Raw genomic sequence first — 27,209 nt, forward strand, 5'->3', positions numbered from 1 at the left:
GACAGCCACTTGCTGGTGTCTGGGATGGTTCTTAGTGCAACCCGTCATGTTTTGCTTGGGACATCTAAAACTGGCACTTGACCTGCTGGGAGAAGCTGGTGTTGGGGCTTCTGCACTCCTTCCTTTGTCAGCTGCCTTTAAGACCATAGGTGTGCCCCACCTACCTTACATGAGGTCTCCCAGTTTTAGCAACGTGGCTGCCTTGTGTGCCTTCAGGGCGAGACCCTGGGAAGAAAGGAAGGCAAAGAGCAAGAAGTTTAGTCCTGTGCTAAAGCAGCAAACCATAAACAGGCAATTCTCCAATTGCACACTCGTGCTGGCAAATGTGCTGTTTTCCGCGCAGAATGGTGGCAGGGGCAGAATGGGGGATCCCCTCACATTGGGAAATCAAGGAAGAGCTGCAGATGGGTTAGCAAGGAGGTGTTTGGCGTCCATCATGAGTAATGTGCGGGTGGGGGATGCGACACCATTTCCTCGCTGCCACTTGGGCTCCCCCCCGCCAACGACTAACTCCTTGACTGCCCTCTTTGTCTTACAGTGAGGCCCAGGAAAGCAGCCAAGGGGAAGCAAGGAGGCCCTGCTGCAGACCCTCCGAGGCGGAGCCGGCACCAAGGGAAGAAAAGGGCCCTGCACGGCACTCGCAGTTCCCGGCAGCGGCCGGCTCCTGTCAGCGAAGCAGACATGGATGAGCTGGTAAGAGCCACAACGCCCCCCCGCCCCACCCCCAGGTGACAGGTGCCTCTGTGCATCTCCCCTTGCCAAGAGGCTCCTCCCTCAGTATTGTCCAGAGAGGTCTCAGGCGGGGCAGTGCAAGTATGCCAGGCATCCCTCCAGGGAGGCTGTGTGTGTGCATCTCCCCCTTCTCCTGATGAGCAGGAAGCTTGTTAAAGGCTCTGAAATAGCCGCCAGCGCTGCAGGAGCAGCCGTATGTCTCTGGCGAGAGGCGGGGGGGAAGGGGAGCATGGTGGGTTGTTGGCATTCCTGCAATGCAAAGCACTTGCGTCCCTTCCGATGTCTCCCTAAGGAGGACATTTGTTGCCCAGGTTGCCTGTCCCTGAGCATAATTCAGCCAGCTTGCATTTTGCTTGACGTTTCAAAGAAGATTGTAGGCCTTCATTCTCTCCCTCCCACCCCCCTTGGTAGTTTCTTGAGTGGCTGCTCCTGCCTGCCTGCCTGCCTGCCTGCCTGCCTGCCTGCCTGCCTGCCTGCCTTTGTGGATTGTCCCTACATCCGTTAGTGGCCACTTCTAGGGAGCGTGTTGCAGAGTGCAGTTTATGGGCTCACGTGGGTCGTGCTGCTCTCTTGGCCTCCTCCCAATCTCAGATCTCGAAGGAGCAACACTCTCCACCTAGGACAGTTCATCCGCTGGTTCTCCAAGGGCCAGGCTTTCCTTTCACTGCCAGCTGCTTCCTCTTCCCTTTGGCTAGCCCTGCACTGGCCCTGCTGCCCCTCCAGTCCCTTGCTGTGTGTGAAGGGCTGACCTTGGACCTTGCTCTCCTCGCTCCAGCGCAGCAGGGCACTCAGCTGCTCTTTGGCATCCCAAATCTGGCCACCGGGCTCCTTCCACAGCCTGCTGCATCTCCTCCTGCTGCAGGCTGTGTGTTGCTGGGTGGGTCACGGTTTCCCTCCTCACTGATCCCTTGGCTGCTTTTGAAGCTCTTTGAAGACGCCTGCTGCCCCCTGGGGAGGAGTGGGGCTGCCTGGAAAGCGATCCGGCTGGCTCTCCTCTGGGCAGGGCTCCTGAAATCCAAGCTGGCGGCTTGTAGGGGTGGGGGGCACGTTCCTTGGCTGCCCCATCAAAGCTCTGGCAGCCGCCCCGTTTGTTTGGGGCTTTATTGCTGGTGGGCCTTGGAAGTCCTGAGTGTCGCTTTGTACCATGATCTTGGCTGTCCCTGCCCACCTGCTCTCCCTTGGGAGGCTTCGCTGAGCTGCTCCTCCCCACAGGCACACCTGCTCTTCCCAGTCGGGGCCGCTCGGCGTGTGCCCTGCAGCATGTGCTGGCCCCCTTGGCTTCCAGGGGTGTGTGCTGGGCTAGATGGGGAGGGAGGAGGTTTATTCTGGGCAGCCTCAGGGGAGCTCTCTCACCTCCTCCTGTCTTCTCCCAGATGTACCCAACAAAGAAGATATCTCGCCGGCAGAACCTGGAGCTGCAGAAGTGCGAAGAAATCCTCAACAAGCTTGTCAAGTATCGCTTCAGCTGGCCTTTCAGGTGAGGCCCCAGGAGGGAAAGGCCCCTTGCTGAGCCCCGCACAGAACCTACCCCACATCCTGCCAGGCTCCCGCTCTGCCCCCTTGAATCTGTGTTCCGGCTGTTTCACTTGGAGTCACTCTGGAAGGGCCCTCCTGCCATCCATTCCTTCCATTCAGGAGGGCGGCGTTGACTGACGCACAGTGACATGGCACCTTCCGGGTTAGTGACACAGTGTGTCCAACCTAGCCCTTGTGGCTGGGAACAATTGGCAGCCTTCCTCCACAAACTTGCCTAGTTCTCTCTTAAAGCTGCCCAAGTTGGTGGCTATTGCTGTGTCTTGTGACAGTGATAAGTAGCGCTGCTTAAACAATGTGCTGTGTGAAGTCCTTTCTTTTGTCTGTCCAAATCTCCAAGCATTCAGCTCTGTTGGATGGCCCCACTGAGCTCCAATATTGCATAAGTGGGAGAAAAACTCTTCACACTGCACATAATTTGATATATCTCTGCCCGGTCTCCAGCCTTTCTAAACCAAAAAGCTCCAAACGCTGGAGCCTTTCTTCATAGGGGAATTGCTGCATCTCCTTTACCAGTTTGGTTGCTGGGTTTTGAACCTTTACATGCCCTACAGGTAAGGCAGGTAAAGGTCCAAAAACCAGCAACCAAACTAAGGCGAGTCAACCAGAATGGTCCACAATATTAAAAGTCCAGTTGCAACCCTCAGCTTGTACAGTGGCCTTGCGATACGGCCAATTGTATTTTCAGTTCCTTTCCTAATGATCCCCAAAATGGAATTCACTTTTTCCACACTCCACACTGGGTGTGTACTGAAACACTGGAAGATATCACCTGCGCAAATTGGGTAGAAAGAATTAAATGATCACTGAGTGGGTATCATGTGAAACAGAATAACTGGTGATCCGAGGGGAGTTCCTTTGTAATCCACACCCACCTCCCAAAAATTTCCTCAGCTGTGCCAACCCTTTCCTGCTTCTCCCCGCCAGGAGGCTACAAATAACCAGCATTCTGTGCAGTGTTTTTTTCACAGGTGCATGGAGATTCTTGGCTTTTTCAAAAGAAGAGTTAGGCTCATGGCCTAGTGGTGGGGGATGGGAGAGGAGAGGGTTCCTTTCTGTGCCTCTTGCGCCTTGATGGTGACTTTTTCAGGGAGTGTTAGTCTCTGACCACTTGGACAGTAGAAACAGGGAGGAGTGGCAGGCGAGGGTCAGGCCAAGGCAGCCTTTGGGCTGATGCAGGTGCTGCCCTAGCTGCCCACTAACCCTGTGTCCTTCCTTGGCAGGGAGCCGGTGACCACTGAGGAGGCGGAGGATTACTTTGAGGTGATCAGCAGCCCCATGGACTTCCAGACCATGCAAAGCAAGTGCTCGTGCGGCAGCTACCGCTCGGTGCAGGATTTCCTTTCTGACATCAAGCAGGTCTTTGCCAACGCCGAGCAGTACAACCAGAATGGCAGCCATGTCCTCTCTTGCCTGGAGAAGACGGAACAGTGCTTGATTGACATGATGCACAAACACCTCCCTGGCCACATGTACTCGCGACGGAAACACAAGCGGCCTCTGGCCCCACCCAGCCAGGGACTGGAGGAGGTGGATGGGGACAGCGACCCCGAGGCACTGGAGTACTCGAGGGGGCGGAAGAGGAAGAAATGAAGGGCCGCCCCCTCTCCACGTTCCGGACGGGATGCGGTTGGAGCCGGCTTTGCGCAGGCTGCAGCGAAGGGAGCTGGGAGGCGGCAGGGGCCACCTGGCTTTCCCTCAGCTCGCTCTAGCTTAACTCTCAGCAACTTCCTGAAAGCATTTGATCAGCCCTCAACTGGGAAAGATGGCTTAGTAATTCCTCAGCAGCAGCACAGGCAATTCTTGCAGGTTTTTAGAAGGCAGGAGGGCCAGGGGGATAAGTGGAGGGAGTCCCCTCTAGCCTGGGCCCAGCAGGGGATGGGACGAGGGTCTCCTGAACCACAATGGTCACCTTCCTCTCCTCTGCGGTCCTGGCAGCCAGGGACAGGTCCAGACTGCCATGCTCCACTTCGGATGCCCAACCCCATAGGCTGACGGATTGTCTTTCTTGACCAGCCCCTTTGAGCAGAAGAAGAAGCCGCCTTGGAGGGCGGGCAAGCACTTACTTTTCCAGAGTGACTCCCCCTTTTTTCACCAGCATCTCTGTGCAGACCAGCTTTGGGGGTGCTTGTCTCTCTCCAGCCTCCTTATTTTGGATGCAGCAGAGGGAAAGTTGCTCTCCCCACCCTCCGGCCTCCCCTGCCCCAGGAGCAGAGTGTGATAAATCCTGCAGTTTGGCAGGAGGGACGCTGGTTCTTTGACTTTCAATCTTTATTTTTTTCTCTAGTTAAGATTCTTGTTTCCAGCAGTGACCTTGTACAAAACGCCTTGTAAGATACAGTCGTCTTTGCTCTGACATGTACTGTACAGTTTATATGAGGATGTGTTTGCTTTATATTCCTTCCTCCTGGCCCCCTCTATAAACCACTTGTTTTTTCTTAGATAAAGTAGCTGGGAGTTGGCCCAGGGAACCCATTGGGGTTGTACACTTCGTAGCTTCGTTCTTCCCTCTTTTCCTAGCCATACCCCATCCAGCCTGCCTCGTTCGTCTCCCCTTTCCTGATGTTGGAATCTGGATTGGGTCAAAGGAGGGTCTCCTTTGCACAATAATCACCCAGGTGGAGAGGCAGCTCTTTTCTGCCTTGGCCACCTCACAGTCTTCTGTTTTGACTTTCCTCCATTTCAAGCGGCATTTATTTCCCCACAACCTTTGAATTCAAGGCTGTGGGATTGCAAACAAGGAATTCTCGCTCTCCCTGGCCACCTTTTGCTTCTCCTGGGGCACGGGAGGATGTGGTGCTGAGGACTCCAGCCTGGGCTCTAGCACTGACAGACACACCTCTGGTGCTACTTGCAACCTGCCCACTTTCTCCCCTTCAGTTTTTGTTCTATCAAGCCCTACCAACCCCATCCCTTTCCAACCTCTACACGATGAAACATTTTTGGACTACATTTTTTTAAAGAAAAGGTTGTTTGTTGGGGGAGGGGGGAATTCTGCTAAGGGCTGTACTTGTAATAAATTGGAAATATAAAAGCAAAACTTGTTTTTCTTCCTGCTTGTATTTACTGGTCTTTCTAGGGTCTGAGAAACTAAGCGAAATTAAATTTGGGGCCTGGCTGGAGAGGGTAAGGTGGTGGTGTCTTTACTCCAGCATCTCTTGATGAAGCCTGTGGCCTCTGCCTGCCTTCTCTTCTTCTTTGGCTGGGATGGTTCTAAGGAAAAGTTCTGCCTTGGGGATGGGGAACCTGCTGTGTTCCCAACTCCCAGCGGTCAGGAATGAGGAAAGCTGGTAGGGCCCCAATTAGCTGCCTCTCTTCTAGCTGCAGTGAAGGGTTTTTGTGCAAACCCACCTTTCTCAAACCAGGAGCCTGGACAGGGGCTCTCAGTGGCAAAGCATAGACACGTGGCATTGGCAGGGTCACCTAGTTAAGGCAGCAATCACAACTAAATAATCCCTGGCAGATGGCCATCCAACCAGTGTGGAGCTTTGCTCGTTGGCCCCTGCGCCACAGGGCTGCCTGCTGCATCAAGGAGCTGCCTTTGGGTGGGCTACTGTTAAAGTTTGCATACAAAAGCACACAATGAACAGCTGTGTCCACAAATAGGTTGATTCAGAAGCATTGACTTAAGGCAGAAAGAAGCTATGCCTCCCACCCATCCCTTCATCACCTTGTCTTCACCCAGGCCAGAGACCACCAGGTCTTCCAAAAGCACCACTTCTTCCAGGAATTGCCAGTGCAGCCCAGGACCCACCACCCAGGAGAGCCCTAAGAGAAGTTAGTGTGCCACTCTGGTGAAGAATTAAGCTTGATGGGTGAGGTGAGCAGCATTTGTGGAGCCTCATAATAGCGGGGGGCGTTTAAGAGAGAAGCCACTTGGTGCTAGCCCCATTTCTAGGTAGCAGACAGCCCCATCCCATTTTCATAATCCTGCCCTCCAGGAAGCCTGACTTCCCCAGAGGTGGGAGGGAAAGCCCCTGAAAGCTCCTCTGGTGGAAGCAAACAGTCTCCACGCGCAAACCATCTTCTCTCCAGGCTCCGATATCCAGCTGCTTTCAGGGGGCTGCGAGAGGGAGGCGGGCGGAAAGAGAGCTTGTGCTTGCGGCTGCCAGAGTACAAATAGGCCATTTATGAGGGCCAATTGCAGAGGGATTGCAGACCACCCTTGCTTGGCTCCACATGTACACACCCCTCTTCTGTCTGGGCTGAGATACAAATACAGAATTGGTGCCTGCACTTCTGCCGGGATTACTTGGTATGAAATGAGGGACCTGGTTCTTGGCATTTTGCTTAAATGCCTTCAGTGAGAACTCTAGAGACCAGCAGCCTTGTAGGGTTGAGATTTATCAGCTGTACAGCTTGAGCATCTGACCCTCAACCCATAACAGGGTGCTCTGTAGGTTGCAAGGCTTGGCTTGTGCCGTGCCTGAGCGTAGGAGCTGATGCCCAAGATCTGACCTCCCATTATACTGATTGGATTGCCCAGCCTCAGCCTCAAGCCACCACACAGCCGACCTGAAAACAACGCTTCACTTATATCACCAGCTGCCTGTAAATACATGAAGCTCTTTAAACACTGGAAAAGTTACATCTTCGAATGCTAAACGTGATATTTAAAGAATCTGCCATACCAGTCCTTTTTTTAAAAAAAAGGTTTATTCAATTAATTTCTTGCTCATTACCAATTAGCATCACTCCCTCATGGGGGCACATGGCCCAGAGAAGGTAGCTGCCTATCTTGTTTGCAGCCTGGCTTCTTCATGCAAGTCACCTTGCTTTTGGGTTAATCTAATCTTTGAAGCTATCACGGGTGTTTGAATAAAGATCTTGGCATGCCCATTAAAACTTTAAAGCGATGTGATGTTTCTGTGTTTTCTGGGCTAGAAGGAACTTAGTGGTTTTAGTCTAGGGAAGCCAGACCCCCTGTGGGAAAACTCCTCTGATTGCTTGGGGTCTATGGGATCAAGGCACTGCGGTCAAGTTGCGAAATCTGGCTCTTGAGGGGCTTGGGTTCAGTTCCTGCCTCTCCCATAGACGTATATAACTTCATTTCTGCAAAATGGGGAAAGTTGTGGCCTACATCACAGAGGTGTTTACAGGAACAATCAAAATTGTAAAGTGCTTTACATACAGAAGGGCCCTAGAACTGGCTGCTGCTGATGAGAAACAAGCACCTGTTGGGTTTTTCAAGAACAAACTGCTTCAAAATCCCAGCAATCATATTGCTTGCATGGATGGCTGGGCAGGGAGAATAGGAATCACTCCATCTGATCTGAGCCAAAAGGGGCTTTGTGCTGCAGGCTGAGGGATCCGGCAAGTGAGCCCCCTCCACAATTTAGAGGTAGGCTTCGCCACCAGTCTTTGAACTTTTGCTTCCAAGCCTATATTTCTCTGCAGCTAAAGAATGCCCAATTTGTATAACTGGTCATATACATGCACAAGTGTGTTCATTTCTTCCTCTGCTTTGCTTGCAGCAGCAAAAATGTTGGGTGAGGGGTATGCAGACTGAAAAAGTTGCCTGCAGAACCCCTACCTCCCTTTTTCACGTGCTGCACTGCACATCGCCTGTTCCCCACTCCCTGAATTTGTAGCTTTGACATATTTTATTTCTAAGCAGGAGCTTCTTTCTGAGACGATCAAAGGGATCAAATGCAACACAAGACCTGTGCCACCTAGCTTTGGCCACACGGTGGCCTGTCTAGCAAAATCAGAGTGCAACACTGACTGCATGCTCTGTCTCTGGAATTTCACCCCATTTTGCAGCACACCCACCCCAAAAAAACAGGCGTGGGACAGAATTTTTCACGGAGATTAAAGATGTTTGAGAAGCCCCTCTTGTTTCAGCTCAGCCCTTGTCCAGCCATCTATCTAGATCAGTGGTTCCCAAAAGCCCCCAACCACTTGAAAATTGCTGAGGGTCTTGCTAGACCACTTATTTTTCTGCCTGTTGCAGCAAAATTCAAAATGCAATAGAACAAATAATAAAAATACAACTGAAAAGCCAAGGGAATATTCAGCACACTGGAAGGGCCATCTCCTGTCTTCAAGCCACACATCCATAGACACACCATGGCCCACTGGTGGTCTGCGGACCACACTTTGGAAACCCCTGGTCTAGATAAGTCTCATATTTCAAGCGGAGGTCCTCTCTCTAGGAAAGTTGTGCCCAAGCCTGGATTCACCGTGTGGGCCCAGGAAACCACCTGACATAATTTACCACTACTTTGCAACCCATCGGCTAGAGAAGCCGATCTCAAAAAAACATTGTGCAATTAAGAAAGTTGTCTAGAGCGTCTTCTAATTGCCTCTGCCTTGCATCCACATACTGAAGGGATGACACAGCCCCCGTGAAGCCTTTGCCCTCTGATGCCACTTTTAAAATTTATTAAAGACATCAAGCCCTGCTCCCCACCACCCTGGAGAGCTGCTGACAGTCAGTGTAAACAGACAAAGGGTCAGCTTGTTAATTTACTAACTTTGGAAGGAGGATGTCTGTTTTTGCTGCCACAGTGCAAGGCATGACAACTGAGAATGCAACACACATCCAGAGCATCTGTGCACATCCATTGTGGGGTGGGGGGGGGAACACCCCCGTTGGAAGCCCATCTCCAGGTTGACACCATTAAAAGCTCTCCTCACTGGCTTAGCAAGGAATCACATGCCCGTTTGCAGCTGGCACCACTTGGGTGCCCTTCCTGGTGCTGCCCAGGAAGGCCACTCTCTGCAGGTGTCACTGGCACTGCCCCCCCCCCGCCTTCCTGGCAACACTTTGCTCTTTTCTACCCAGAGCAGAAGGACGGGTGTCCCTCAGCCGGCCTTGCCCCACAGTGCTGGTTGCCAGGTGTTGTGCCTCTGACCCAGGAAGAGAGCTGGTTATCCCAGTGGCATTTCCTACAGCTGGCAAGGGCAGGTATGTGTGAGCAACAGGCAGCACAGAAGCTCCGCTCTGGGGTCAAAAACCCTGCTGGCGGTTCTTGGCAGCCTGGCTCCACATCAGGTTTCGCCAACCAGGTGTCTTCCAGACTACAGTTCCCATCAGCCCCAGGCAGCGCAGCAGTATTATGACCCCAGAGGCAGTAGCAGCCGTAACCCAAAAGAAACTGGAGGGCTCCAGGTTGTTGAAGGCTGCTCTGCGTAGCTCCTCTTCCCAGGAGACTGCCTCATCCAACTCCACTTGCACTTTACTCCAAGATACACTCCCAAACAGATGGGAAAGCTGTTAGCTTGAGACCATCTTCTGCAGGCAAGAAGCTCAGGCACCTGGTTCATTCAGCGCCCAGCAGGGAGAGGGGTCAGCAACAGGCAGCCCCTGGGCCAAATTGGGCGCCTGAAGGATACCACCTAGCCCTCCTCCCATCACCAGCATGGAGATGAGATTGTGCTAACAAGACTTGAGGGCTTGGCATGATCCAGTACCTGCGTCCAAGTGGTTTCAGCTGCCAGATCAGGCACAGGTTCATCTAGGCCACTCAGAGGCTTACAAGCAGGACATGAGAACAAGAACTTTCCTCTGCTGGTGCCTCCCAGCAACAGGCAATACCCTGGCAGACTACCTCTGCATCTGGAGGTTCTGTTTATACACCCAGACCAGCAGAAGCCATTGCTAGCAAACCTCTTCTCTTCCATGAATTTGTCTATCCTCTTTTTCAAACTAACTTCACAGCAGGGGTGGTTTTTTGTTTGCCTTCCAATCAATTTCACAGGGAACCCTGGCCTCTAGTACTATGGGAGAGGGAGGAAAAATCACCCCCTGCACCCATTTCTCCTTGTACAAGATCTCAATCATGCAGACCAGAGCTTTCCAAACTGTGCGGCACGCGACACGTTAGTGTGTCGGCTGCAGTGTGTAGGTGTGCCGTGTGAACACTCCCCACGCTCCTCCTGGGGTTGGAATGGAGTTAGTTTAACCTCCGGTTTGCTAGTAAAACCAAGTTTCTGGGTCGCAAAATGATGCATGTCTAAAAAATGTGTCACCAACATGAAAAGTTTGGAAAGCTCTGGTGTAGTAACACATGTTTCTGTACACACATAGCTGCCCAGCTTTCTTTTACCCCTCCAGCTGGTGGCTAAGCATCCCTGGGCAAAGGAGTCTGGAGCCAGAATCAGCCTGGAAAGGTCCCATTCCCCCCAGTTCCATCACTCAAGGGGGCCAGAACCCCAATTTCTAGAGCCTTCCCCTCGGGTGGAAGTTGGGGAACCCAGCGTTGGCGAGGGCCTCAAAAACAACAGTGCCTAACAAATTTATTATGGCAGATGGTTTTGCGGGCTTCCTCTGATGGAGGACGGGCCACCCCCCTTCTCCTTTCCTCAGGCCTGCTGGTGCCCTTAGCAGCGCCAGAGAAGACTCTAGTGAGCTGGAGGCGCCAAGGCCAGTCACCTGGATGGGAGGGGAGCCAGGGTGGAAAGGATTATTCATCTGCAGGAAGGCCTGGCTCCAGGCGGGGCTGGAGGGCACCCAAACCAGCACTGGGAGCTGAGCAGCTGACCCAGGCAGCCCGGCAGAGCAAGGGGGCTTTGCTGAAAGGCTGCTCTCCACCCCAGCCCCGCTGGCTGCTGCCAAATGATCCCTGCAACCCCCACCCCACCAGGCCCCCTGGCTCGCTCAGCAGCTGGCTTCTCCTTGGCTACTGGCCAGAGCCTCCCTGGGGAAGGGGGAGCTCCCTGCCCTCCTGCTGTCGTGAGAGGCAGGGATGGGGGCCTGGGGAGTGGAAGGGGAAAGGGGGCTTTGGGTGGCATTTCAGCAAGAAGGGGCCAAACCCATCTGGAATGGCGTGGTAGCCGGGCGTGTGGGAAGCCACTGCTTCGCCACCGCAACCACAACCGGGCACTATATGGAGGTGGGGGCTGGCGACCCACACTCTCCTAGCTTCCCTGGAGTTCTTGAGACATTTCACCAAGCCCAACGCCTCTGAAATGTCCTGGGCCAACACAACACAGCTTCTCTGGATGCCGGCTTCTCAGTTGGCAGAGAGCACCGGAGGCAGTCGCCTCTCCCCAAGCCCCTGGCAGCTGCCCCTTCCTGGATCTCAGCGGCAGAGGAGGCTGAAGGTCACAGCATGGGCAGGCACTGGGGACTCCCGAGGGGGAGACGGGGTGGGCTGCTGGGTGATGACTCGCACAGCCTTGGCACAGCCAGCTCAGCTTTGTCACTCTCCAGCCAGGCTAAAAATATTTTGACAGCCTCCCGTCCTTGGCCTTGGCTGCTCGAAACAACTTGTACAAGCTCCCCAACTGGGCAGGGGGTGGTGCTGGGGTGGGGGACAGGGAGGCCTCCCCAAGGCAGACCAGCCGTCTCCCCACGCTGGTGGCAAGGCCTAAAGCTCAGGCCGGCTGTGAGAGGATTTACCCCGCTGCTCTCCTTCTTGCAGACATCCAGGCTCCCCAGCTCCCAAACTCTCTTCATCCCCCACCTCCCCTCCATGCTGCGCTTGGAACAGCTGTTTCCAAAGCCTCCTGAATTCTTGCAAACAGCATCCTGACCTCAGTTGAAATAACACAGCCAGGTTTTATTGGGGATTCTTTCTTTCTTTCTCTCCCTCCCCTCCTGCTTTTTCCATTTCTTTCAGCTAATGGATTTCTTCTTTAAAAAAAAAAAATCTAAAATAAATTACAGAATTAAATAAACTTGGACAAATGCTCTCTCCCATCTCGCCTCCAAAACGAAACACTGAAATAGTTGGCTGGGTTTTGGCAACGGAGGTGTCCAACCCGCAAGGCTGGGAAGCGTAGCTATATATATGATTGGGGTGGGGGGGTTGGAGGGAGTGAAGGTGGGGGGGCTTCCATGAGCTGCTCTCTTCAGACCCACAGCGTAACAAAATTGCTCCCCTGCCCTCCCCAGATGCCCACAGACAGCCACTCCTTCTGCCTCCCACCATCTCCCCCCACCAAGAGATCGGGAGCTCCTTGCTCCTTGACCTGCTACAAACTATGTGCACGGCTGTTTCCTGGAGGCCCCAACCTGCCTCAGACATGCGTCGGGTTGTCCAGGTAAGGGTCCGTCTTGGTCATGTGCAGCACCACAGCAGGCACCTTGTAGTGGCAGTGGGTGCCCGTGCAAGTCACCCCGCTGCAGGGCTTCCCTCTAGTCCTGCCCCCCAGTTTCCGGTTGCAGAGGTTCTGCCAGGTCTGCAGGGTCTTGGAGCTCCACACCCAGACCCCACTGGTGATGCCCACCACCAGGGACATGAAGATCTTGAGCATGAAGATGGCCACAGTGGGCACAGAGGCCTCCAGGGTGCAGTCTAGGCTGCGGCGCCCGGGGAAAGGCAGGCACCCGTGCTCCAAGGCCCGGAGAGTCCAATACTCCACGTTGAGGCGCTCGTAGAAGTAGCAGACGATGACGCAGGTGGCCGGGACGGTGTAGAGGATGGAGAAGACACCTATCTTGACCATCAGCTTCTCCAGCTTCTCTGTGTTGGTGCCTCCCGTCTTCATGATCTTGCGGATGTGGAAGAGGGCGACGAAGCCCGTCAGGATGAAGGAGGTGCCCACCACCAGGTAGCAGGACAGCGGGATGAGGACAAAGCCCGTCAGGGCGGCCACGTCCAGGCTGGCCACGTAGCAGAGGCCCGTCAGCTCGTCACCGGCCACCTTGCGCATGGTGAGGATGACGATGGTTTTCATGGCGGGGACCCCCCAGGCGGCCAGGTGGAAGTAGCTGCTGTGCGCCTCGATGGCCTCGTGGCCCCACTTCTTCCCCGCTGCCAGGAACCAGGTCAAGGTGAGCACCACCCACCAGAGGGACGAGGCCATGCCGAAGTAATAGAGCAGGAGGAAGACCAGGGTGCAGCCCGTGCTCTCCAGGCCCTCCTGGATGACATAGAGCTGCCCGTCCTCACGGTCGCATGCAATGGCCTCTGCACCAGCCACCGAGCGGATGAGGAAGGCCACCGAGTAGACGTTGTAGCACATGGAGAGGAAGATGATGGGCCGCTCCGGGTACTGGAAGCGCTGGGGCTCCAGCAGGAAAGTCAGCACTGTGAAGGCGGTGGAGGCGAAGCAGAGCGTGGCCCACACGGCCATCCAGATGAAGGCGAAGTCCTTGTCGCGACGCGCCCAGTACACGTCCACTCCCGGGGAGCAGCGCGGGGCGCACGACGCGCTCTTGGCCACGAACTGGAACTTGTCGCCGTTGGCGCACGGGCCTCCCGGAGCCGAGCCGGGCGGGCTGCCTGCCGGAGGGGGCCTGCCCTCGACGGCGGGCCGGGCCGGGCGAGGGGCCACCGGGAGCATGCCGGCTCCGCGCTGGGGCTCGGCGGTGGCGTTCTCGGGCGCCTCCATGCACAGGGCGTGCGGGTCGTGCTTGGTGGGCAGGCGGGCGCAGTCGAGCGCCTCGGGCCAGCCGAAGTGGAAGTGCGCCATGATGGGCGCGCAGCGCTGGCGCGCCTGCTCGCACATGGGCCGGCAGGCCGGGATGCTGCTGGACACCTGGTCGGTGCACATGGGCGCGTAGAGCGAGCACAGGAAGAAGAGCAGGTGGCCGTGGCAGCCGTAAGCCACCAGCGGCGCGAACTCGTGCAGCTTGAGCGCCGCCTCGCCCTGGTGCTCGTGCCCCAGCAGGTTCGGCATGCGCGTCAGGTTGTAGCCGATCCCCTGGCACATCGGGATCTCGATGGCCTGGCAGCGCCCCGAGCCGCGACCGCCGCCCAGCCGCTCCGACGCGTCGTACGCCCCGACGCCCGCGCCGCCCAGCAGCTCCAGCGCCCGGGCGCCTGGGGACGCCGCCACCAACATAGCCAGCAGGACCCGCAGCGGCAGCAGCAGCCCGGCCATGCCTCGCAGCGGCGACGACCACGACCACGGAGCCGGCCGCCGCTCCCGATCACCGCCACCGCATGGCGCGTCACCAGCTCCCCGTGCGCCCACACGGCCGGCGCTCCGCTCGTGGGCGCCTCCGCCGTGCCAGCAGCGCCGCTACACCCTCGGGAGGCGGGCCCGGCGCCGGCGGGACACACCCCGCGCGGGGCGGAGCGCGGGAGGAGGAGGAGCGGGAGGCGGCAGCGGCTCGGGCAGCCGATTTGCAGCGCGCCTCCCGGGAAGCCCCGCCGGGCCGGCGCTCTGCCCGGGCTCAGAGGCGCTGTCGGCTTCCTCAAGCCGGCTTGCACTCTGCTCTGCCCCTGCCAGCCCATGTTGTTTCTTCCTTTCTGCTGCTGCCAAGGGTGGGGAGAGGCATTGGAGAGGGAGCCTGACACGTGAAGCGGCATCGTGTGAGTGGCAGAGCGAAGACATGGCCAGGTCGACGCAGAGTGGAAGCTCCGCCCGCACTATCGACCCCCCGCCTTCCCTGTCTCGAAAAGCACCAGATTCAGTTTGTGTATGAGTGTGTGGGATATGTGTGTGTCTGTCTCTAGGGCGCCCCCCAAGGTGGTTCCTCGAGGGTCCCAATTAATTTTTGGAAGTGGCTGAAGTTTTTGTACTCCTAATCCAGGGCCAGCCCTCTCCTTGGGCAACTGGCCAGTTGTGCCATGAGAAACGAGCAAATTGTGAGTTGCCTTCTCTGCTTACTTGTGAGTTGCTTGTGGGGTTTTCTCTCTCCTGGGCAGTGGCGTAGTGTGGGGGGTGCAGGGGGGGCTGGCCGCACCGGGTGCAACATCTGGGGGGGCACGCTCGCACTCGCAGCTCTCTGCCCCTAGGGCAGAGGGGGCGCAAATTACTTGCCTTGCCCCGGGTGCTGACAACCCACGCTACGCCACTGCTCCTGAGTGCCCAAACGATGGAGCCAGGCATGGGGACTTTGCACCCCCTGACCTAGGGAGGGGTCTGTGTGGCATTTGTGGTACTGCATCAAACAGGAAAATGCCACCTTGGACCCTGAAATAAAGCAGTCCCACTACACGGGTGAAAGTCAAATGGTGACAGGAACCATTTCTTCCCTAGAGTTGGAGGCAAGGTTAGGGAGCTAACCAGGGAGTGTTAGGGGTGAGATGGTGGGCAGCCCACTAGTGGCGGCAGAAACCTAGAGAGATCTGCCCTAAGGGGCACAGATAATGCAACAGGGAATTTTGAGCAACAAAGCGGGCAGGAATGCCATTCAAATCCCTGCTTGCTATCTAGACTTGCAAACTTGTGCACAAGAATGAAACCCAAATGCACCTCCTTGGGTGCAGCTGTCATGTCAAAAGCCACCCTAGGTCTTCATTTAATTAACCAAATTTATATACCACTTGGTTCCATCTACAAAAAAACCTCACTTAATCTTTGCTTCTGCAGGTCCCTATAAAGCAGCCCCTCAGGCTTTAAGTGAGCCCAAGGATCCTTCTGAGAACTCTTGAAGCAGCAAAATAGATCTCTGTCTCTCTTTCTCTGGGATCCTTTTTTAAAAAAGACCCTCTTGACCCTCAGGAAGCAGGCTTTCTGGGAGATGATTTATAATGAAATGAAAAGGGTATTTAAATATACCTTTCTGAAGAAACCAGAGGCCTTTCTCCTGGGCATGGTTGGCCAATTGGTGTTAAAGAAGGATAGAACTTTATGTATGCTACAACAGCAGCAAGAATACTTATTGCAAAGTATTGGAAGACACAAGACTTACCCACTCTGGAAGAATGGCAGATGAAGGTGATGGACTATATGGAACTGGCGGAAATGACTGGCAGAATCCGAGACCAGGGAGAAGAGTCGGTGGAAGAAGATTGGAAGAAATTTAAAGACTATCTACAGAAATAATGCAAAATTAATGAATGCTAGAATGATGTTGGATTGAAGTTAAGTGGTTTTAAGCAGCAATGTTATAAAGGAGTATGTATAAATGGATTGCTAACAGGTGATAATCTGAAGTTATAAAGTATTAAGATAAAAGATTAAGATAAAATCAAAGAGGGAAAGGATTTGCTGAATTAACTAATTTGAACTGGAATACAAAAAAGGGAGGTGTGAGGAGGTCAGGGAAACAAGCAAATGAAAGATAAGATATGGAAAGACTGATCTGTTTTTTAACTGTTTTTATCTTGCATTTTCATTTTCTATTTTTTTTCTCTTTTTTCTTTCTTTCTTTTTTCGCTTATTTTTGTAATATGTTGAAACTTTAATAAATATCTTTAAAAAAAAAAAAGGAAGCAGAAGACTGCACCAGAAGGACAGCCGGAGACAAGCAGAGGGCTGTTCCTCTTTCCATGGGAAGGGGAGGGGGTGGGTGGGCATGTTTAATGTATTAGGGCATCTTTAGAAAACGGCTTTGAAGATGAAACAGCCTCTGTTTAAGTGCCTGGGACTATTATGTATGTGTCACACGTAGGCAAGAACCAGGGAGATGCCGGGATCTGCTCAGCAAAAGCTGATCATAAACAGAATATTTAATCACCAGCCTGCCCCTAACAGGCCTTCTGCTCCTCCTCTTAGACACAAATAATCCAGCAAAAATGGGTGACTCCCCCTCCCAACACAGCTGCATTGATTGAGGGGATGGTTAGGAGAGCCCTACTTCTGTGATATGGGGGACTTTTGCACCCAGCTCGTGACACAGATGGTCCCCCCATGGCTCCTGTCATTCCAGGGATTCAGAGTCCTTGCCCTTGGATCTCTCCTGAGTCGGTGTCAGGCTGAAAGCGACACTGGCCTGTGGAACTCATGGCTGCATGAAAAGGGAACACACTGCCATGTGCACAGGGTTACTGTGTGGGAGGTTCTATACTGTGTGGGATGTGTAGGATGCAGTGCGACCTAGAAGCTGAGGTCCCTTCACCCCCCCATAAAATATTTGAGGGGGTCAGCCCCCCCCAGTTGATGGGCTTTGCCATACAAATGGCATGTGTGTGCTGCCTCATGTGATCATGTGGGACAGGGCTTACTTGGTACCCCTTATTTTATTCAAGTTGGCACCCCTAACAGCCATCATGGCTAATAGCCATCAATAGCCCTCTCCTCCATGAATTTGTCAAGTCCTCTTTTTAAGTTAGTGGCCATCACTGCCTCCTGCAGCAAAGAGTTCCATAGTTCCAGAGTGGATTGACACCCAAGCTAGGGTTGCCATATTTCAGGACACCCTGAAAGTTGTTGAACTTTTTAAAGACAAACCCCAAAGTTGTTGAGCCAAAAGACCATGGTTTTTAAATTGCAGGTAGGTAGCCATGTTCGTCTGCCATAGTTGAAACAAAATTAAAAAATTATAAACTTAGTTTAAACTTAGTTGGTCTCTAAGGTGCTACTGGAAGGAATTTTTTTATTTTGTTTTTAAATTGGATTGCCTAAGATCCAAATCAAGGAGCCACTTTTCAGACACCCCCCCCCCCACGTCAATCCCGCCTTTGAAATCCCGGTAATGTCTGGGAAAATCTGGACGTATGGCAGCTCTGATCCAAGCAACAGCTCAGCTGTCCCATATGGGGATTGAACCTGCAACCTTGGCATTATCCGCTCCACACTCTAACCATCGGAGCTATCCAGGCTGACTATTTGACTACCCATGCTGAAATCTGGACCTTTACAAATAAAGGGCACCAAATATTTAACTTGGTAGGTTAATGCTAAACTGAAATCCCTCACAATTTCCACTAAATCACACCTGAGCACTCCAAAATGCTGGGGTTGGGGAAACTCTGGTTTCAGCCATCCCCATCATCACACTGATTTTTCAGGTGCCTCCCTGGTCCAGCCTCACCAGAAAACCTCAGATGTGGCCTAAAATCCAAACCTGTGAGGCTGTGAGGTGCCCTTTCACTCAACATTTTGGTGAGATGGCAGAAGCTGGATCGTTTTGAGTCTGGGTCCCACAATTTCCACAGATGGCAGAAAGTCAAGAAGTCTGTTTGCGCTCTGGATTCAACTGCTTTGTGCCATTACTTCTGTCTTGAAAGTACCACAAAAATAAGTGGATCTCCCACAGGGGAAGAGAGAGGGGGCATCCTTTCATTGCCTGTGCGTGGTCCCTTCTAGGAAGAACTGGCTACCAGCAGCAAAGGCATCTCTGCCTGTTGGACGGACCCCAGAGAAACATGTCCGGCTATGTTGATTTCAAAGCCTGGTTGAGTGACTATGGCAGCTGTCAGAGATCCTGTGGTGTCCACTCCACAGGCACACACAAAAGGCAACATCTCAGTTCAGGGGAATGCAGTTTCCTTGAAGAGAGAGAACAATGGAGACCAAGGACGCCTTTTGTTATAAGCTGTTTATTCAGAAATCTGCAAGTCAAGCAGGGAGCTGAGTAAGCGAGCTGGCAGGTGGGCAGGGCAAGTCTTTTGAAAGCACCTAGGACACCTGATGCTGGGGAGCAACTGAGGACCTGCTTTTCTCTCACCTTCTCCCGTCAGATTCAAATATGGCGCCATCCCATGGATCAGGCGGGACGGATAAAGTCATTCTGTCCTGCTGAAAAAAGTGGGTCCAAAAACATTCCTGGGTACTTCATGCAATGAAGATAACATTGCAAAGATAAACACTATTTTTTTTTGAGGGGGGGAATTGGAAAACCACTATTACTACTACTACTACTACTACTACTATTATTATTCCTTTTCCACAGACAGGGACTCAAGGTGCCTTAAAGCAACACAGAAGAAATAATAAAAGCTAAGCAGGTATAAAAGATAACCATTAAAAAGTAATTAAACTCTAACAGAATTAAAGCAATTTAAAATTAAAATGCAGAGAATAGAAGCAGAGCAGCAGTATTAAAAGTCCTTTCCTTAAAAAACCAACACAGTCAGTTCCCAAAGGCCTGTCTTCACTTGCTGGCAGAAGGACAGCAAGGAGGGAGCCAGTCTGACTTCGCTAGGGAGGGAGTTTCAAAGCCTCAGAGCATGCTGTGGTTTCAGCAGGGGTAGCTAACTTGGTCCCCTGCAGATGTTGCTGGACTGCAAAACTTCCCATCACCCTTGGCCATGCTGGAACGAATGGGACTTATAAGAGCCCATCCACATCTGGAGGGTATCATGTTGGCTGCCCTGGGGCTGAACGTGGGAGACCCAGGTTCAAATCTCCACTCAGCCACGAAACTCACAGGCCAATCACTGTCTCTGAGCTTAAGCCTACCTCACAGGGTTATTGTGAGGATAAAATGGGGGAAAGGAGAGAATGAGCCACCTTGACGTTTTGGGAGGGGAAGAAAAGGTGGGATATAAATGTGATTAATAAACTAATAAGCCAGGGCAGTATATTGCCACAGGAACTAAATAAATAGAGATGTTTCAAGCATGGCAAAATATGTCAGGTCTGTCAGATAGTATCCCTGAAGTGCTGCATTGCAGGACGTTGGACTAGATGACCCTTAGGATCCTTTCCAATTCTATGATTCTGAGTTGCCTATGTGTATATGGAAGAGGGCAGTAGATGAGCACTTCTGGAGCCACAGTGTCCTGACAGGTTCTCTGAGGCTATTGGATGTTTCCCTAGGAAGCTGCTGGACTGCATCACAGAAATACTGCAAGTCTCTCCAGTGACATCATTCAAAGGAAACCACCCCGGGGAATGTGCTGGGACCCCTGAAAACAACTATTCGCTCTGGAGGCTGCCATGAATGGTAACAATGGCATAAACTTCCACGGACTGGAGTGAGGAAGCGCTTCCACTAGTCTTTGATCTTCTAGCTGCCGGAGACCAACCCTCTCTGCCCCTCTCTGAAAGTTGTGCGTTGCTGAGGCAGGCAAGAGTTAACAGGCTCCTGACGACACACAAACACAAAATGCATGCCTTTTAATTTAATTTAGCTTTAATATGTAAAACTGTTGCTCTTGGCCAGAGGCACCAAGGCTTGGCCAAGAGTAATCATGTGGCTTTCAGAGTCAATGCGCGCTTTTAAACTCGCAAGCCAGGCTATCAGGCAAGGCACAGAGTGGTAGACCATCATCATTCATACGCCACACATCCCCTTGGGACCCTTTCAAAGGGGCTGCTCCCCAAATGCATGGGTGGGGGGTAGGACCCCAAGGCTGAGGGAGGTTGCTGGCCCCCCTCCCTTGCTTGCTTCCAGGCTACTAACCCTTTTCATCTGGCTCCAAATGTTAACTGTCTCTGCTCCTATGTGAGTTGCCCTATCCTTAGGCAGGAACCATCTCAGAAGGAAGCTGGCCCTATGGCTGCTGGCACACATCTCCAGACACATCCTGGTTTCTGGGACAACACCAGGAGGCCCCAACCAGACCTAGTAACCCTCTAAAAGGGTGGTGGGCAGCAGGATGAGCTGCGGGGCTTGCAGGGAAAACAGGGGCAGCAAGGGCTCCTGGACTGTACCTGGGCCTGAGTGTGACCAGCCTCACTTGTTGACACTCCTTCTTTTACACACTTGCTTTTCACGTCATCGTCCATCTCTATCTCACCACTCAGAGGCTGTTTCCAGAAGCAGCTTTTCTTCCTGGCTCAGAGCCCCTGAAACCAGCTCAACCTTTGAAGACAAAGGTTGCCTCCAGACCATCAAGCATTTAAAAAGTGTGGGACAAACAGGGAGACATATAAGCACCTTGCAAGCAAGTCAGGATGAGTGCGGGATGGATGATGCTCCTTGCTATATAACTGCTCCACAGGCAAATCATTGCCTTGGGGCTGATAGGGTTGCAGTCCAAAGTATCTGGAGAACTTCAGGTTGGGAAAAGGTGCTCTAGAGAGGGTCTTGGCTGCATGTACAACCCGTCTCAGGGGAGCAGCCCAGTTTTTTGCTTGCTGAAATGGCCCCTTTCCCATCGGCAACCCTCCCTTCGCCAGGCTTGGAAGTCTTTCGGGGAAAGGCAAAATGCTCTCGGTGGAGGGACAGATCACCTTTCTTCGTAGCCCTGGAAGGGATTCCAATATCAATAGACAGAAGAAAGGAGGCATAGAACTCGGACGGGGAGCCTGCCCAGAGTCCTTTTGGGATGGAAGGGGCAGCAGACGCAGGCAAGGCTGTATCTCAGGAAGCCGGGAGACTGTGGTTCCTGGCGCCTGTGCAGCAGCTCACTTCCTCCCTGCTGGTTGGGCTTGGAAACCTGCACGCGGAAAGGAGGGAGGATTGGACCGGGAGGCATCCCGGCAGAGCCATGCGTTGGAGTTGAGAGGAAGGAGGCCGAGCCTCTTCCATCTGCCTCCAGCAAGCCTGCAGACTGAGGCCCTTGTGTTATCCAGCCCTGCTCTTTGCCCCCTTTTGACAGCGTCCTGAGGAATATTGGTGGGAGGAAGGAAAAGAGGGAGGCAATAGCACAGTACAAGCAGAAGCAAGGTGGCATGGCCAGAAGAGGTACCAGAAGGCCAGAACCAAAGGATGGAAAGGCTGTAGCTCAGCTGCCTTGCATACAGGAGCTTCTGTCTCCCTGATGGCATTTCCAGATAGGGCTGAAAGAGACCTTGGAAAGCTGCTGCCAGTCAGTGCAGACAATGCTGAGCAAGAAAGACTCCAAGGGTCTGACAGCATAAGACAGCTTCCCATGTTTTCCAATGAGAGCATAGTGGCAAGCAACAGAATGCCAGGAAGAAAGAGCACCTATGAATAAGAGGGGGGTGGGGTGTATGGGGTGTTAGGGGAAGGGTGGTACCTCTTCTGGGGAACACTTTGTGCTTCTTCTGGGGTAGTTTGGTCCCCACCCTGCACTCACCTGTGGCTCCTAAAAGCTGTCAGCATGAGACAGGGGGCACACCCTAGGAATGGTTTTGACTGACCAGCTAAACCAGGGGAGGGTAGCCAATGGGTCTCAAATCCTTGGAAGTGAGGGGCTTCCTCTGCATGCGAAGCCAGGCTTCAGAACACTGAGCGATGAGACCAACAGTGGGCCCAATGACCAAGAAGGTGGTGTCTGAATGTGCTGTGGAGGGAAGTGAGGGGCAGATGGGGCTTATCAACCTGGGAAGGTAGCTCATCTAGAAGGAAAACTCTGGTCCTAAACCTCCGCTACCTTTTGGGATGCCTTCGGGAGGCTAAGGAGTAACAAATACAGAGTGGAGTCCCTAAGATGGTGCCTTGCATGCCTCCTTCTGGGAACTCCTGCAGCCACGCTAGTGCCAAACATATTGCTTTGACTTCCTTTGGACCACATCAGCGAGGCCAAGAGGGGGGTCTTGTCATCTGGGCAGCCCAGGACCTCTGTATACACTGTGCCCCAGGGAGGTCACTTTAGTGCTGGTAATGCAGCAGTTTGACCACACTTCATTGTCTCTCAAGACACATGGATGCCAACAACAACAAGGGGGGAAGAGGACTCTGGGCCAGGCATCCAAAGAGGTGATAATGCGGGAGGACTCCTGCATTTTACATATCCATTGGAACAAACCCGCAATGATTTCGTGCTGCAGGCCTTCAAATGTCGCATCTGAGACAGGATATAAAAGCAGAGAAAAGCCATCCCATCCTTGTCCATATGGCAACACCCTCTGCCTGCCCTCCTGACTTAACAGGGATTGGCAGCAACCCAGTGGCAGAGAAGCTGTTTCGCATGCAGAAGGTCCCAGGTTCAGTCCCTGGTAGCATCTCCAGGTAGGGTTGGCCAAAGGACCTCTGCCTCAATGGAGAGCCATTGCTGCCAGCCAGGGTAGAGTCATTCTGACTCAGCACAAGGCTCAGCGCAAGTCTGACTCAGCACAAGGTTGGTTCCTATGACTTACACTTGGCCAACACTGATTGATGCCAAAGATTTGTTGAGTCTGCAGGGGAAGGAGGAGCCTGGCTGCTCCAACTTGGTGGACAAGAGTTGGGCAGATGGATAAAGTTGGTGGGCTGGGCTGTGGGGACCCCAGTCAAGCCAGCCCCTGAATGAATGCCTGTGATGGCACTCTAGACCCCTAGCAGCCCAAAACTGGCCCTAGGGAGGAGCTTTGCCCCTCCAGAAATGTCTGCACCTGCCCCAGCTTGAGTTGCATCCATCATACTCATAGCGAGGGAGCTCTAGCTGAGGTGGAAGAACTTGTTCAGATTGATCCTTGGGAGATAAATTTATCTTCCTCTGGAATTTCACAGAAATAGATGGAGAGAGAGGCTGGGAGGGGTTCAAGTTTCAAAGGGCTACTACCAGAGGCAGTGCTCTGTGAGGAGCCAGCAAGCTTATGCAGAGGAGGAGGGAGGAGGAAGGAAGAGAAAGCAAGGATCCTGAACTCAGAAGGCAAGGCAAAGCCACAATAATCTAGGGCAGTCAGGTGCCCTCCCGCTCTTCCGGACTACAACTCCCATCAGCCCCTGGGCAGCATGGCTGTGCACTCCAATTGGTCCCAGTATCTCATAGGATTACAGTGGTACCTTGGGTTACAAATGCTTCAGGTTACAGACTCTGCTAACCCAGAAATAGTACCTCGGGTTAAGAACTTTGCTTCAGGATGAGAACAGGAATCGCATGGCATCGGCACGGTGGCAGCACGAGGCCCCATTAGCGAAAGTGGTACCTCGGGTTAAGAACAGTTTCAGGTTAAGAATGGGCCTCCAAAACGAATTAAGTTCTTAACCCGAGGTATCACTGTATATAATTGTAGAGCTGAAAGGATGCAAAGGGTCATTTAGCCCAATCCTGTGCAATGCACGATTCACAGCTACAGCTGTGCTGGCTGGTCAGGTGGTCCAAAAGAGCTGGAGGGCTCTGTGTCCTGGTCTTCATATGCAGCAGAACACAATGGCAACCTCTCAGCTCCAAGACTGTGGGCTGGACTGCAGGTGTGTGTGTGTGTGTGTTTAGAGTGTCAGCTAGGAGCTGGGAGACTAGGGTTCAAATATCCCACTCAGCCATGAAGTTCCCTGGGTGTGACCTTGGGGGCCAGTCACTGCCTTTCAGCCTAGCCTACCTCACAGGGTTGTTGTGGGGAGAAAATGCAAGGGACTATGTATGCTTCTTTAAGCTCCTTGGATGAAAAGGTAGGATAGAAATTCAATCAATCAAACAAACAAAATCATCCAACATCCAACAGTCTGCAGTCCTCTACCATCACCCCATCCTACAGCATATGCAAGATAAACCTTTGAGAAACAAGCACACATTCCAGGCAGAGCTGAGATTTGCTGCCTCATCAGCTTTGTTCTGTGCCACATAAAACAAACAGAGAAGCTCCCCCCCCCCAAAAAAAAGATACTGGGGTAGGAAAAACTGCACCAGTGGATTTCCTGCCTGCCAGAGAGAGGCTCCTGACAGTCACAGAATGGCTACCCAGCTCAACTCCAAATACTGCAGAACAAAGCTCCTGCTTTGCTGGACCCAAGCCACTCCATTGACCCTTCCAGGCAAAGTGTCTGTGTCCAACAGGGGAAGTCGAGTGCTTCTGGGAAACCCCAAAGAGGCACTGCCAGTCAGAGTGGACAATACTGAGCTAGATGGACCAATGGTCTGACTCAGTATAAGGCAGCTTCCTTTGTTCTTGGTTCACAGCTCATTCTCTCAGCTGCAGCGTTGCAGCAACTCTGAGGGTTAATGTGGGATGGAGCATGTGGCCTGAAAGGGTTATCCTGGCTGCAGAACACACACTGTTAGGGCAGCTCCAGGCAGCTCAGGTGGTTCTCTGTCCCCTCAGCCCAATGAGAGGAGAACCGAGTGCAGGACTTTGCAGCTCCGCCAGCCATAAATCCAAGCTGCCGTTATTTTTATGCCAGGGGGCGTGTTAAGCTTACTGGCATTTCCTGTAACGTCCTGGCACTGGGAAGGAAAGCTGAGCTGGGAGGACAGCTTTGGAAGCAACACTAGGCTGCCCTGCAGAGATCAGGTTCTCTGCGGACAGGCAGGTGGCAGCACAGGTAAACACAGAGGCGGCAGCGGCTCCAGCAGCACCTGGGAACAATGCTGTGGGGCAGGGAAAGAAAGAGGTGATCAGAAAGAGACTCTGGGGCAGAAGCAGGAGGGCAGAGGAATAAGAGAGCCCAGTGGCAATTGTGTGCTAAGCAAAGGGACCTCTTACATTTCCTAGTTACCTGACTTGCACAGAAACAAAACGGGGGTCCAGATACCAGTGTAAAGAGTTTCCTGAAGCTGCATCAACCACACAGCTTTCCAACTGCACAGAATACAGAGCATGTTTCCATACCATGTATCCCAGTCCCTGGGAATGGTCCAAACTGCTCTCTGAAATGTGGGGCCTAAGAAGGAAGATGGAGGTTCCCTGAGTATGGGCAGAGTGCCTCTCAGCTGCCCAGTTTCTGCTGGACCCTGGAATTTATTCCACACCTGTAAGAGGTCCAACATTAGCCAAGATGGACCCCAAATGTTCTTGCTTTCAGCATCAAGGTTCTTGTGCAACTTTCTGAATTGTGGAAGTGTGAAATCTTTGGACTCTTTGGGAGCAAGATTTGTTTGTTTGTTTCATGAAATTTATATACCACTTAATTGTAAAAAACAACAACACCAACAAACCTCAACGCGGTAATTTGTTTATTTATTAAAACTGTTTCTATACCACCTGATAAGCTGAATTCTCACAAGGTGAAAGTCCTGTCTGTGGCTGTTTCCTGGGTCCAGAACTTGTGACAAGAGGAAGGCAACAATTTCAAAGAGGCGTAGGTTCCAAAATGTTAGAATCATAGAATCATAGAGTTGGAAGAGACCACAAGGGCCATTGAGTCCAACCCCCTGCCAAGCAGGAAACACCATCAGAGCACTCCTGACATATGGTTGTCAAGCCTCTGCTTAAAGACCTCCAAAGAAGGAGACTCCACCACACTCCTTGGCAACAAATTCCACTGTCGAACAGCTCTTACTGTCAGGAAGTTCTTCCTAGTGTTTAGGTGGAATCTTCTTTCTTGTAGTTTGGATCCATTGCTCCGTGTCCACTTCTCTGGCCAAGGGTCTTTGTGCATCCCTTCAGGGATTTGCTATTACGTTGGCTCCAAACAGAGGTGGTCTTCTAAGGAATGGGGCAGATGGACTTTGCACTCCTAAAGCAGTTGCAAAACTCTGTGTTGAGAACCTAAGAAGAGCTTTCCTGGATCAGGCCAGGGGCCCTTCTAGTCCAACATCCTGTTCTCACAGAGGCTGACCACATGTCCCTTGTGAATACCAGCAAGCAGGACCAGAGAACAAGAGCCCTCTCCCCTCCTGTGGTTTCCAGCAACTAGTATTCAGAAGCATTTTCCTGCTCTCCTGAAATAGCCAGCAACCTTGGACATTTTTGCACCTGGAGCAAAAAGGTAAAGTCTGACTCCTGGTTCCCCAGCCCTGAAATGGAACTTCTTTCTCTTAAAAGACCTTTGGAGGTGAGAAGAGGCCATGAAAAGGGGCACCCAGTCCTCTGGTTTGCTGCTCCTGCACAAAGAGACCACTTAATTCTGCCAGCCTTGCTTTCCTGCCACCTCTGGCAACTCAGGGAGGCCCTTTTCTTCCACTCTTCCTGTGCGTTATTAATAAAATGAGGAATAAACAGGGGGCTCCGAGTCAGGCCGGAGCATGTGCAGCTGACCCCTGGCTGCTGGCACAAGGCACCCCCTGGTGGGAAGGACCTTGGTTTTTTTCAGCTACATCAACCCCCCCCCCCACCCCCTTGCTGAGGCTGTGCTGAGAGGCCTCTCAGTATTCCTGTGTGCAGCAGGAGCAGCCTTAGTAATTCTAGCAGCTGTGAGAGCTAAATTGGGCAGGAAGGTCAACCTGAGCCATTCCCCTTATACACTGCTTTGTATGCAAAGCGCACCCCCACCCCCCAAAAAGAATCCCTAGAGCTGTAAAAAACGCTGCAGGACAGAGCCAGACCAAGCCTGCAGAATCCTTTGAGGCAGCCTGCTGCGTTTTTTACCTTCCCGAGGTAGAGCTCCATTTCCTCGCCAGCCCCCCCCCCCCCCCAGCTGAGGAGGCTCTCCGCTCTGCCAACCAGCTGGCCCCTTCCAGTTGCTCCCTTGTTTTCCCTCTCACCAGGCTCCCTGGAAAGTGCGGTGTTTTTCTTCCCTCCACAGCTCACGCCTCACCTGAAAGGCCAATTGTGCTCCGAGCCCAGTTAAAAAGGTCCTGCAGGAACTTTGGCTTAGCTCTGCCGGGGGCCCTTTTCCAATCTAAACGGAGCTGAAAGGGCTCCTCTGTCAAGGGGGCTGAGTGCGCCCACGGCTGGCCTCTGGGCTTCGCCGCCAGGAGGTGAAACCAGATTCTGTGCCCATC

At 52.8% G+C, this 27,209-nt stretch overlaps 3 protein-coding genes across 3 annotated transcripts in view; 1 reads left to right on the top strand and 2 right to left on the bottom strand.

Annotated features, from left to right (window-relative positions):
- The window catches only part of BAZ1B (bromodomain adjacent to zinc finger domain 1B), a 29,691-nt gene extending 24,386 nt beyond the window's left edge, over window positions 1-5,305 (top strand). The window contains exons 17-19 of the mRNA XM_080984095.1: window positions 539-693; window positions 2,106-2,209; window positions 3,489-5,305. Coding sequence (XP_080840221.1) covers window positions 539-693; window positions 2,106-2,209; window positions 3,489-3,858 — 629 coding nt within the window. The 3' untranslated portion in view covers window positions 3,859-5,305. The remainder of the gene's footprint in view (window positions 1-538; window positions 694-2,105; window positions 2,210-3,488) is intronic.
- A 6,547-nt stretch (window positions 5,306-11,852) lies between these two features.
- Window positions 11,853-14,152, bottom strand: FZD9 (frizzled class receptor 9). Its single transcript, XM_080984096.1, has one exon. The coding sequence runs from the start codon at window positions 14,038-14,040 to the stop codon at window positions 12,232-12,234; it is 1,809 nt and encodes a 602-aa protein (XP_080840222.1). The 5' UTR covers window positions 14,041-14,152; the 3' UTR covers window positions 11,853-12,231.
- Window positions 14,153-18,480: 4,328 nt separating this feature from the next.
- Window positions 18,481-27,209, bottom strand: part of FKBP6 (FKBP prolyl isomerase family member 6 (inactive)) — a 30,836-nt gene continuing 22,107 nt past the window's right edge. Inside the window, exon 9 of the mRNA XM_080984097.1 lies at window positions 18,481-18,567. Within this exon, the coding sequence (XP_080840223.1) occupies window positions 18,496-18,567 (72 nt within the window). The 3' untranslated portion in view covers window positions 18,481-18,495. The remainder of the gene's footprint in view (window positions 18,568-27,209) is intronic.

This window comes from Podarcis pityusensis, assembly GCF_964106645.2.
Source record: "Podarcis pityusensis genome assembly, chromosome: 15".
In the NCBI taxonomy this organism is placed as follows: Eukaryota; Metazoa; Chordata; class Lepidosauria; order Squamata; family Lacertidae; genus Podarcis; species Podarcis pityusensis.

Coding starts and splice junctions, on each gene's coding strand:
- FZD9 (XM_080984096.1), bottom strand. CDS start 14,040: ATGGCCGGGCTGCTGCTGCCGCTGCGGGTCCTGCTGGCTATGTTGGTG.